This window comes from Dicentrarchus labrax, unplaced genomic scaffold (genome assembly GCF_905237075.1).
Source record: "Dicentrarchus labrax unplaced genomic scaffold, dlabrax2021, whole genome shotgun sequence".
Lineage (NCBI taxonomy): Eukaryota > Metazoa > Chordata > Actinopteri > Moronidae > Dicentrarchus > Dicentrarchus labrax.
The window spans coordinates 1694972-1707907 of NW_026136875.1; the positions used below are offsets into that span (position 1 = coordinate 1694972).

The following is a 12936-nucleotide window of genomic DNA, read 5'->3' on the forward strand; positions in this document are numbered from 1 at the left end:
AACAAGAAACAATCAGGAAAGAGCTGTTTGTAATATAAGAGCAGTGAACGTTTCTCTTTTAAATTATAAATGTTTTACAGACATGAGTGAATCTGGCTGTTTAATTATTATTATTATTATTATTATTATTATTATTATTATCATTATCATTATCATTATTATTATTATTATTATTATTATTATAAATATAAATGTTTCTGCTCTTTGAAAAGTAAAACATGTTTATTTGTTTGACACGGAGAACGTTAAAGTGTTTTATGAATAAACAACATTTAAAAACAATAAAATCTAATAAAACAAATTATTTGTCAATTTGTAATTTATGTGATTTTATTACTTTTAATTCAACTGTATTGAGACAAACAGATAAAAATAACTTCTATAAGACCATAAGAGCTGTTTTATTTTCATCTGTAAGATTTTTAAAATATTAAAACAAAAAGTTAATTTAATATATTTAATATTACTTTATTGTCTCGCAACAGATCAAACAGGTAAAATATAACTTTAAATATAATAAACACAGATAATAATACGGAGGAGCAGCTGGTTATAAACTGAAACCAAAAGAATACATTTAACACTTTATTAACTCGTCAATAAAACCAACATCAAACTGTGATATAAACTTAATGTTAAATATCTGATTGATTAATGAATATAAATGTTTTCATTATTAAACTGCAGCCTGATTTAAGATAAAGTGATAAAATATAGTTTATTAAGTATCTTTCATTAATAATAAAAAATATTACAGGTAAAAGTTGTACGTTCACATTTGTACATTTATTACAAACAATAATAAACATTTCTGTAAATAAAGTGTAAAAGTATAAAGTAACAGAGATTATAAATAAAGCTGCAACGATTAATCGATCGACAGATAAATAAAATCAAACTAGTTCATTGATTAATCGTAGAAGTAACATTTTATTTTCAGTCTCTCCAACAGGAAGTGATTTTATTTGTTTAGTTTCATATTAAACTGAATATTTTATTTATAAAGCAAACGATCACTCAGATTAATCAATAACGACAATAATCATTAGAATTAAAAGCTTCAGTAATCATTAATATAATAAAATACAAAATAATCCTTTATAAAATGTGTTTTTTCTTTTAAAATCCGACTGAAGAGAATAAAAAGAGAGTTTGACTCTTAATTCAATTCTTATTTAATCCTTAAAAAATTATTACAGGAACTTTTCTTATAAATATAGATGGATTTATTTCTTATTGCCTGCTTTATACTTAATATGAGACAATTATTATTATTAATAATAAACTTACAATAGGCAGATTGAAAACATCTTGTTATATAAAGTTTAGAAAACTGACTTTTAATCTCGATTGAATTGAAATGTTTAAGTTTTAATCTCATTAACTGGATTTATTGTTTGATACCGGTGTGTTTTTATTGTTATTATTATTGTTGTTGTTTTTGTTGTAAAATGTGAAGGTCTGATGCTGACAGAGGACGGAAATAAAAAGAAATGAATGAATGAATGAATGAATGAATGAATGGAGGAGCTGCCGTCACTCTGACTGTTTGTCCTCTTTCTGTCTCTTTACTGTCATTTGTAAGTTTGTCTCTTCTCCTTTGATGAACTCTTTGAAGTGCAGCAGCGGACTGTCATGCAAATGGAGGCCGATAGAGGAGACTGCAGGCCGGGGGAGGGAGGAGGGGAGGACGGGGGAGAGGAGTGGATGGATGGATGGAGGTCAGGGGGGTTGTAACATCTTTACTTTTAACTTTAATTCTATTAAATATCTCAGTAACAGGTGGTTCGTGTTGGTGACAGCAGTGAGGAAGAGGAGGATGACGTGGAGGTGAGGTGAGGAAGAGCGAGAGAGAGACAGCGTGAGAGAGTGAGAGAGGGAGAGGGGGGGAGGGAGGGAGGGAGATAAGAGCAATAAAACTGCCCATGTGACCTCTGCAGCTTTTAACGGGCAGCTGATGGAGGAGCGAGAGAGAGAGAGAGAGAGAGAGAGAGAGAGAGAGAACAGGTGGAGGTGTGGACAGGTAGAGGAGGAGAGAGAAAGAGAGAGAGAGAGAGAGAGAGCACACACACTGCAGCTCGCTTTACCTGCACACAGGTGAGACAGAGAGGCGCGAGAGGAGAGCGAGAGACAGGCTGGATCCGCAGTATGCTGAGGGAGTCCCCTCACCTGGAAAGATGTACGTGAGTTACCTGCAGCTGGATAAGGACCCGACCATGTACCCGCACCAGAACCCGGTGACCCGCCACCCGGGCCTCAGCCTCAGCCCGCAGAACTTCGCGGTCCCCGCCCCGCCGCAGTACTCGGACTTCGGCTACCACCACCACCACCACAGCATCAACAACGACCTGCAGCAGGCGGGTCCGGGCCCCGGCGGCTGGAGCTCTGCCTACCCGCCTCCTCCTCCTCCCACCCGGGACGACTGGTCGTCTCACCACTACGCCGCCGCAGCCGCCGCCGCAGCAGCCGGGGGGCCTCCCGCAGGGTCCACGGTACCCGGTGGAGTGGGGCCCACACTGGGGTTCAGCCCCCAGGAGTTCTCTGGGCAGCTGCCCGCGTCCCTGAACGCGTCGGCGGGGCAGCTGTCCCCCGGATCCCCGCAGAGGAGGAACCCGTACGACTGGATCCGACGCAGCTCCGGACCGCCCACCAACCCCAGTAAGACCTCCATTAATAACTCTATTCTACCTCTAATTAGTATTATTTATTCACCTTATTAAGTAGAAATAATCTGTAATATCTCTTTATTTAGCCTCATAATTAACTTTATCTCCAGTCTGTCCACTTTAATGCAGTTTAATTGTGAATATTTGATATATATTATATAATATTTAATATACTGTGTTTTATTCCCGGTAAAACAAACTGACTGTTTAACATTTTAATATGAGGCCGATAGCAGCAGTGATACTCAAATTCAGCATTATACTCAGAGAGCAGATAGCAGCCTGACAGGAAGAGAGGCAGCTCTTTTATTTCCAATTAATCAATAATGTGAATCAACTCTTATTTCCAATCAGACTGAAAATGAGTTTTAATGGATTTATAACTTTTCTTCATATGAGCAGTTTTATAAAAAGAAGATAAAACTTATTTAAACCTGCGACACATTCTTAATAATAATAATAATAATAATAATAATAATAATATAGAGCTTTTATATTAGTTAACAACAACAAGCAGCCTAATAATTGTTATTATTGAGATATTAAAGGTAAATTATGTCATATTTTTTATTTTATTTTATTTATTTTGAAGTTAAATTTCAGTTTTTCTTGATTTGCACCATAAAGCTTTATATATTATACAGGCTATATTATATATTATATATTATTTATTACTGCTCCTCTCTGCAATTAATGCACCTAAATATCCAAGTTGTCAAAGATTACAGACTCGATCTCTGACTGATTTTTATATATTTATTATATATGATACAGATCCATAAACTTTCTGTCCAGTTTTATTTGATTTTATTGACATTATTTATCTATTTATTGATTTGTTTCTTCCATTTACTGAAGTAAGTGCAGTGAAGTTTTCCCTGTTGTCAGATATCTGAAGCTCTATAATATTAATTAATAAAACCTATAAAGTAAAAGAGGAGGTGAAATGTTCCCACCGGTTCGGTCCCGTGTCGGCGTGTCGCGGATCAAACGTGTGAATCCGGTTTGAAGCCGTTGTGATGTAAATGTTCCCCCGCTGGATGTGACTCCGGCCGGCTGAGCTCGGCCTTTGTCCTCCGCTTGTCTCTGGGCGGAGAAAACAAGACAGTTCCCACTTTGAAGTGTGTGTGAATAAAATCACAGAGTAGAAATACTGAAACAGTAAAAGTCCTCAATTCAATTTAAAGTACGGAATTATACGGAAGCTCATTGCTGCCAAAATCTCTTTATAATGAGAAACTTTATCAAAATATTGATATTTTAGGCTTTAATCTGATATTGTAGTGTTTGAAACAGACACTATTACATAAGTTTCTCTTTCTTTCAGATATTAAGTCATTATTTAGATAAAATAAGTTATTATTTAGATAAAATAAGTTATTATTTAGATAAAATAAGGTATTATTTAGATAAAATAAGTTATTATTTAGATAAAATAAGGTATTATTTAGATAAAATAAGGTATTATTTAGATAAAATAAGTTATTATTTAGATAAAATAAGGTATTATTTAGATAAAATAAGGTATTATTTACAGATATTAAGTCATTATCTTTGCGTCCATATATTTCTGAATAATGTGATTTTATTGGATCACTTTAATGTTGCAGCTGATAAATGTGGAGCTCATTAGTTTGTGAATTCAACCTGATGGATCAATACAGGTTTCATCTTAATGTATAATACATCATCATTAATTAGTTGATTAGGCTATATCAATAATCTGAAGTAATTAATAATCAATGATTAGAGAAAAGTTGGGAACCAGTGGACTATCAAACTGGAGCAGCTCTAACATTGATTATTGATTAACATTGATTAACAATCTAATAATGTCACATAGGGTCACTGACAGGTTCTTTACTCGTATTCACATTGTGGTATTAATACTTTTACTTAAAGTATCCAAGTATTTCTTCCACCACAGTAGCTATCTGGATGATCCCAGAAATAAAATGCAGATTATCTATAATAAGATTTATTGATTGTTTGTTGTAAGTAGTCTCATTTATTTTAATTTATGTCTCAGGTGAACTTTATAAACTGGATTTTAGATGTTAAACTTTTATTGTTTGGTGACGTCGGGGTTGAAACTCTGTGTATTTATCTCTTAATGTTACCTTGAATAACGGACTTTGAATGTCGTTTATCTTTCCGGAAGTTTCCCGCTCCTATTGACTTCTCGGAAACTTTTAATCACAGCGAGAAAAAAACGTTGTATGATTAGAAATGTTATTTATTCTTCCGGATATTTCCATAACTCTCTCTTTGGTCGATCGGTCCTGACGTTGTGGTCGCGTCCTCGGGATTGTTTCAGGGAACAAAGTGGGTTCGATGGCGGATTCTGATTTATTTTATGGTTATAAATCTTTAGTTGTGACAGTTTTAGGCCTTAAAGTTCAGTGAAATGGATTTATATATATATATTTAGATATATTTATATAAATATTCCTAATATCGTAGAATTGACTCTGAAACAGAAAGGATTTACAGGAAATAGTATATTTTAAATTAATGTAGAGACTTTTTTGAGTGGCTACTGGGGAACAGTGACGAAAGGTCACAAGCAGATTTTTATTTTACATATATTATTAATATTATTTAAGTTTTACTTTCTCTTCTTCAGACTCGCCCACAGAAATAGTCGTTCTTCTTCTCCTTTATTTTCTGGCGTCTCTGAAGAGCTGCTGTGAATCTGAATGAAGCCTGGTCTCCTGTGGCGCCGCCCACCTGTCACTCAAAATAACTCACTATGCAAAATAATTATATTTTAATAATAATATGAACATTAGAACATATTTTGGTAAAAATTACATTTATTTGCTTATATTTTTGGCCTCTATGGGCTCCCATCCTCCCCCCTTATGGTCAGCCATTGTCTACTAATTTATGGCCCCCCTCTGAGGATCAATAAAGGTTTATCTTATCTTATTAATTTAGATTTTAACAGCAGAATAAGGTTTATCACTCTGCCTCCTTCCTTCGCCGCCATGAAGCCTTTCTGTAAATGTGTCGTCATGTTGACGAAGGAAACATTAAAAGTCACAAATAACAAAACAACAACAACAACAACAACAACAACAACATAATATTAACAGGTTGAAGGCTCAAGGAAAGGTAGAGTGAATTTAAAAAAAAACTGGGAACTGCTAGCGTATATAAGAATACAGAAAACTGTACGTCAGTGTCTGTCTGCCTGTCTGCCTGCCTGTCTGTCTGTCTCTCTCTCAGACAGACTGGAGAGCTTTGTGATTTACGTTCCTTCATTAGCGTCTCGTCTCTTTATCTGGTGACCGAGAATCAAACTGTTGGTTTTTACTTTCGGACAAATGAAGCAGAAACTCGACGGTTCGGACAGATGTCCCCCCCTCCCGCCACTGAAACTAAAATGTTTGAGTTGTAATTCGCCCCGGTGACCGATTAGAGGACAGACGGTGTGTGCTTAAAGAAAAGAGAGACACATTACTTATTTAACTGTTGTGTGTTTAGTGTTAATACTGAATCAGAGCGTGTTAAAGAGGCCTGAAGCTCTTTTAATTAACTTTAACTCAACCGTCTGTCTGTCCATATAAAATCCACCTGCACACATTCCTGCTCAGTGTGTGTCACAGTGACATTATATTATAGTTAAATAAGATCCGTCAGATCAGGTTCCTCATGACAAATAACATTTATTTCATTATATTTCTCAGGTTTGTCTTTTGGTTTTTGTTTTTAAGGAAGTTTGTTGGTTCTTCTATGGCAGGCCAGAATCAATACTTATGGACAAATCTGCAGCTTCTGACGTATATTCAGTACAACCGTATGAGGAACTGAAGACTTTGTGTAGTTAACACACCGCAGATCGCTGCAGAGATGATGTATTCTTGTAGTCGTCCTGGTTGCTTGTTTTCTGCAGCCAGCGGAGGTCACGTAAAGCGAGTTGAGCAGATAAACAGTAAAATGTGTTTGTGAACAGATCTGAGGAGAGAAACAGTCAACAACAGAATCTGGATCCATATCTGATCAGCACTGTTTGACAGTTTGATCTGAGTTTGGTTGAGCTGGACGGACTCACTGAGAATGAGCTGTCAATCACAAGGTAGCCCCGCCCTAAAGCATACCCGGCTTTATGGTCTGTTTTACTCTAAATGGGACCATCAGTTACTAAATGAACATCATGCTGTATGGAAGAAGACTGAAACTAGAGACTGAGACCAGAAACTCATCAGGAAACTGTTTACTGAGATAATGAATGAAGTCAGAAGTTGGCTAATTTTTCCATAAGACTCAATACTATCAGAGTATAGCTGCCCCCTGCTGACTGTTGGTTTAAGAAACTACTCAGACCAGGAAGCTGCCCACTAATTTCTAACTTTTATCTCCTCCACAGGTTCATGGTGGGTGAGTTGCTGCTTTATAAGATTCAGTTTTAACAAAATAAGAAGTCAGGCAGTGAAATAAATTCTGTAAATTCAGAATAAATGTACCTGTGGACGTACAGATAACCTGCAGCCTCATTCTTACCACTGGACACATAGTTCCCTGATGTCTTTTAGATGCATTTCCCCAGAATTCAGCCTCATTTATTTTGTATTTTGGGAAACCTTCCTGACATTAAAGCTCTGTTTGAGTTTGAAGACAGAGCTGAAGGTCATTAGTCCGGCTCATTGATCCAGTTTTAACAGCCGGACCCTCTGTTGAGGTTTAACAGTAACTCGTGGACACTGAGTCCATAAATGAATAAAAGCAGATAGGGTTCAGTTTATGCAAATCCAGCTGAGGCAGGTTGTCTATTTGAATACAGCAGATGAGAACACACATCAGTCCGTCCGAGTGCTGACGTCAGTTTATGTGAGCGGTTTATAACACATAATATAAAATACTACATACACTTCATTCACTTTTTTACATACTAACAGTTGGTGTGATTTTGTGCTCATCATTAAAGAGGCACTCACACACTTCAACAGCTATAAAATGAGATATATGACGGTACAGCCTCCCCCATCCTCCCCCAGCCTCCCCCAGCCTCTGTATACTGATGGAGACGCATCATTCATAGGAGGTTATGCTAGCTGTTGCTAACCCTCTACTCAGTATGTTTATATTGTCTCTCAGATTTAACCTGGTTACGTTTCTGTGTTTTACAGACGGAAAGACACGGACGAAAGACAAGTACCGGGTGGTTTACACCGACCACCAGCGGCTGGAGCTGGAGAAAGAGTTTCACTACAGCAAATACATCACCATCAGGAGGAAGGCGGAGCTCGCCACAGCGCTCGGCCTGTCAGAGAGACAGGTAAAGACAAAGAAACTCACTTTACTGCACTTTATTTAAGTTGTTTTAAAATTTTAAGTAACACAAACTCAGTTTTGTGAGTTACAGAAACCTACAAAAGTACAAAATAAGAATCCATGTTTCGATATCGATGCCTGTGAGCACTGATGTTATGACGATTGATAGATAGAGTCACTTTAAAACACCTTTTCTTCTGCTCCAGGTGAAGATCTGGTTCCAGAACCGCCGGGCCAAGGAGCGCAAGATCAACAAGAAGAAGCTCCAGCAGCCGGCCTCCTCCACGACCACACCCACGCCTCCCACCGGCACCAACGGCGGCGGTCTCCACGGAAACGGCGGGAGCAGCATGGTGACGAGCAGCAGCGGCAGCAACGGGCTGGTGTCCCCTTCCTCTCTGGCTTTGAACATCAAAGAGGAGTACTGAGGAGGAGGAGGAGGAGGATACAGATGTTTTATTGGACTGATGTCGGGGACGTGGACTGAAAATTCTCCCCGAACGAACTGAAAAACTTTTACGCGTCACATCCTGCCACCTTTTCTGTCCACTCCTCTTAAAGCTAAAGCTCGTTAAAAACGTGGGCGACGTCCTCAGCAGCTTCCTGTCCCATCAGACTGTCGCAGATGATTCCTGTTTGCTGGGACGTCGTCAGGTGAAATCAACCTGCTATAAAACAGGAAGTCTCTCAGGAGCTCTCAGGTGAAACTTTAATTCAGCTCTTCACCACCGCTGGATCCATCACGTGCCTTCAAGACTCACAGAACTTTATTGTAAATCCTTGTGGAGATCCCAAAGATACCAAAAGACATGTTGAATATTTCCATTTGATGGAAACAAACAGGTCTTGGGTTTGCTTTCACTCCTTTAGCTTCAATGAAGAGCTTCAGCGTACAGAATATATATGAAACTGTCAGACAGTTTGTTTTTTAACTCTAAAGCTACTTAAAAAAAAAGATTTTCAGGGTAAATCCAGATGTTTGTTTTTAGCTTGTTGATGATGCATTTAAAAAAAAAAACGTATCCTGCTTCATTAAGAAATGTTTTGTCGACCTTTATACCTTCATGGTCTGGTATGAATACTGGATTCTGATTGGCTGCTGGGTGTCCATTAATTCCTGATGTAGGACACCTGATGAGTAGTTCCAGTGAAACTGTCTGTTCACCGTCCTAAATTAATGAAAACTGAAATAAATTAAATGGAAAACATGTGAATATCTTGAATGTAGTCCTTCAGTGCCTCTGAATCCTCCTCTCACATCCTCTGTTTAACTCGCTGCTTCAGGCCGACAGGAACTTATCTTCATATTGATTTAGCGACAATAACCTGGCTGCTAGCTAACAGAGTTGCCACCCCGTCCTGTTTCTGACGATCAAATATCTCCTTAAAAAAGATGATTGATTAAGCTGCTTTTACTCTTACTTTTAACTGGAACAAACTTATTTTTTAAGTTACATAAAGATTCCTGATTAATAACTTTTTACGAGGTATTTTGTTTTCACAGGAAGTCAAAATTATCCATACTGGTCCTAGCTGGACTTGAACAGGCAACCCTCTGGTTCTAAAGCCAGCGGACTGAGCTGTACTGCCTTCGTTACAAACACTCAGACGTGCATTTATAAAAGTAATACTTTGTCGAGTATCTCCAGCCGCCCGTACGGACGCTGTCAGATCTGAACAGACGGACGAGAGAACTGAACTTCGGTCGGATAATCAGTTCAAAGTTATGAAAATGTAAAAGTTAAGTTAAATGAACTTGAGAAAACTAAACTAAAATATTAAATCAACAGATGTTTAGTCACATGAAGGCGGCTCCCAGGGACCTCGTTCAGTTATTAAATGCACTCGAGTAAAGAGTCTCAAATTAACACAACAAGTTTCCATCATCTCTGTTGTCCTTAAACTACGAAACAGAGGAGCTGAACTCATGTTTATGAGTTCTAAAATGGTCTGAAATTAAAAACATTTTAAGTTCAATTTACTTGAAAAATAATAAAATGTGTATAAAGGTTAATGATGATAGATTAATTGATTCTACTGTATGATGTTTAACAGTGAAAACCAGAAGTCACTTAGCTAAAGAACCCGGAGACAGGGTCAGGGGTCGGACCACACGGTGGTCGTAGTGTTATGGCTGATGGTGTCTGTCTCTCTTATCGTTTAACCATCTTCTAAATGAGGTTGTCTTTCCAACACAGATTAGCCTAGCACGTAGCATATCTGAGTACAGGAAAGGAGGAAGTTGCCCGAGGGTTGCTCAACCGTTATTGGAGCACAGGGCAAAAGGGGGGCGGGGCTTATGACAGGTAAATTAAGGCCTGATATCCTTCAGTGGATGGAGCCGATGGGTTCGTACTCAGTGTGATCAGGATACTTTTCTCTTTGAACTGTAATAATTTGGAGGTTTAACAAACATTGTGAAGGAGTCGAATAATGACAGCAGGTCACAGAAAGATGGAACGAAAGAAACACACACACACACACACACACACACACACACACACACACACACACACACACACACACACACACACACACACACACACACACACACACACACACACACACACACACACACACACACACACACACATATATTTGCTAATTGATACAGCAGTTGAGGTGTGGTGTCCAAAGGGCGAAGAGGCTCACTGGGCAAACAGAGCACAGGATCCTGATATCTGTGTGTGTGTGTGTGTGTGTGTGTGTGTGTGTGTGTGTGTGTGTGTGCGTGCGTGCGTGTGTGTGTGTGTGTGTGTGTGTGTGTGTGTGTGCGTGTGTGTGTCCTCACTCAGACCTTTGTCCTTCTGGGTCCATTTCAGTCCTATCTTAACTCTGATAGAGACTATCAGCAGTGTGTGTGTGTGTGTGTGTGTGTGTGTGTGTGTGTGTGTGTGTGTGTGTGTGTGTGTGTGTGTGTGTGTGTGTGTGTGTGTGTGAGCCGTTCAGGCAGCCATCTTGAACTTGAGTCTTACGTAAACAACGTTTTAAACTCAGAACAAAAACCAACATTGAGAAAACGTAATGAATAAACTATAAAGTAGGAACTAGATGAGCTAACACATGGGTCGGTACCGTTGGTGTCGTACTAGAACTTCGGGGACAGAGGCCACATTCATAAGATCCCTTTGACCTCTGACCTCAAGATATCTGAAAGAAAATGATTTCCCTTTGCAGACGAACACTTTATCTTAATGTCATTTTGTATTTATTGGCTTTTATTATCAATGACAATATAAAATATAAACGTAAATAAATAAATATACACGTTTGTTAAGTGTCTGAAACCTGCATTCTGTGTAACGGCCAGCAGGGGGCAGCTCCATTGGTTGCACAACAAAGTCCAATAGAACTGAGTCTTATGGAGAAATAAGCTGAATCTCAGTTAATTAATTGTCTCAGTAAACAGTTTCCTGATGAGTTTCTGGTCTCAGTCTCTAGTTTCAGTCTTCTTCCATACAGCATGATGTTCATTTAGTAACTGATGGTCCCATTGAGAGTAAAACAGACGCCTCCACTATTGTGTAGTTTTATTCTACCAACAAGATGCTGGAATTTGTGACTGTTTGTGGTAAAGATGCAAAATTATTTATCATAAAGGAAAGTAAACATGAAAGTAAACGATGGCAACAGGAGTTCATCTGAAGTTCAGTATGAAGGAATAAAGAAGAGTTTAACTTTAACAACACAAGCTTTACTTTTATAGTTCAGACACTCCCAACATTTCATCCACTATTGATAAGCTGCACTATGTTGTATAATAGGAGACATGGCAGCGTGCCCATAAAGAACTGAAACCAGTTCGGTGCAGAAGCTTCACTTTTATTTATATTTATGTGATGTAATATCACAAATTATACATTTTCTTCAAAGATCTTTATTGTTTGTGCAACACAACAGTTGTTTTACTGTAAAATGTGACTTATGTCAGCATGAACTGATTTCAACCAATAATATCAGACATTCACTCGTCAATCAATCAGATTCATTAGTTAGCTTGCTAACAGCATGGCTAGCAAGCGGAGCTCACTGATTACTGTACAAACACAAAACTTTATCAGTTTGAGTGAAACTGGAGAGAATAATGAAACTGGATCAGATTTAATGGAGAGATTATTGTCTGCAGTCGTTAGCGTTAGCAACTGAACGGGGCTCAGCAGCCTCCAGTGAGACAGACAGACAGACAGACAGACAGACAGACAGACGACAGACAGACAGCGGTACCGAGGAGCCTTCAGTTACCAAGCTCCTCTCCTGTGGAACCAGCTTCCAGTTGTGGTTCGGGAGGCAGACACCCTCACCACATTCAAGAGTAGGCTTAAGACATTCCTCTTTGATAAAGCTTATAGTTAGGGCTGGATCAGGTGAGTCCTGAACCATCCCTTAGTTATGCTGCTATAGGCCTAGACTATCGGGGGATTTCCCATGGTGCACTGAGCTCCTCTCTTCCTCTCTCTTTCTGCACTCATTCATGTCCCATTAATGCATGTTACTAACTTCACATCTTCCCCGGAGTTCTTGTGCTTTCTCGTCTCGCAGGTTCTTGTCGATCCTGGTGGAGCCTCCTGCCATGGTCCTGCTAGACTGCCATTGTCAATACTGTTGTTGCTGTGCACCTGTCTGTCTGTCTGTCTGTCTGTCTGTCTCTCTCTCTCTCTCTCTCTCTCTCTTCTCTCTCTCTCTCTCTCTCTCTCTCTCTCTCTCTCACCCCAACTGGTCGAGACAGACGACCACCCACCTAGAGCCGGAGGATCTGTCCTAGGTTTCTGCCTTTTAACAGGCAGTTTTTCCTTGCCCTTGTCTCCAAGGTCTTGCTCATGGTGGTACTGTTGGGTCTCTGTAATTAATGTTAAAGAGTTCGGTCTAGACCTGCTCCATTTGAAAAGTGTCCTGAGATAACTTCTGTTATGAATTGGCGCTAAACAAATAAAATTGAATTTATGGGAGTTTCCAGATGGACTTGTTGCTAAAAGAAGCTAACTGTTGCTAACAG

At 38.8% G+C, this 12936-nt stretch overlaps 1 protein-coding gene and 1 long non-coding RNA gene across 2 annotated transcripts in view; one reads left to right on the forward strand and one right to left on the reverse strand.

The window, feature by feature from the left end:
* LOC127360471 (uncharacterized) overlaps positions 1-7792 on the reverse strand; it is a 114335-nt gene extending 106543 nt beyond the window's left edge. The window contains exon 1 of the long non-coding RNA XR_007883749.1: positions 6851-7792. This is a non-coding gene — a long non-coding RNA (uncharacterized LOC127360471). The remainder of the gene's footprint in view (positions 1-6850) is intronic.
* On the forward strand, positions 1985-9157 carry cdx1b (caudal type homeobox 1 b). The gene is made up of 3 exons (XM_051394905.1): positions 1985-2658; positions 7799-7947; positions 8150-9157. The coding sequence occupies exons 1-3, from the start codon at positions 2178-2180 to the stop codon at positions 8369-8371; spliced, it is 852 nt and encodes a 283-aa protein (XP_051250865.1). The 5' UTR covers positions 1985-2177; the 3' UTR covers positions 8372-9157.
* Positions 9158-12936: the final 3779 nt, after the last annotated feature.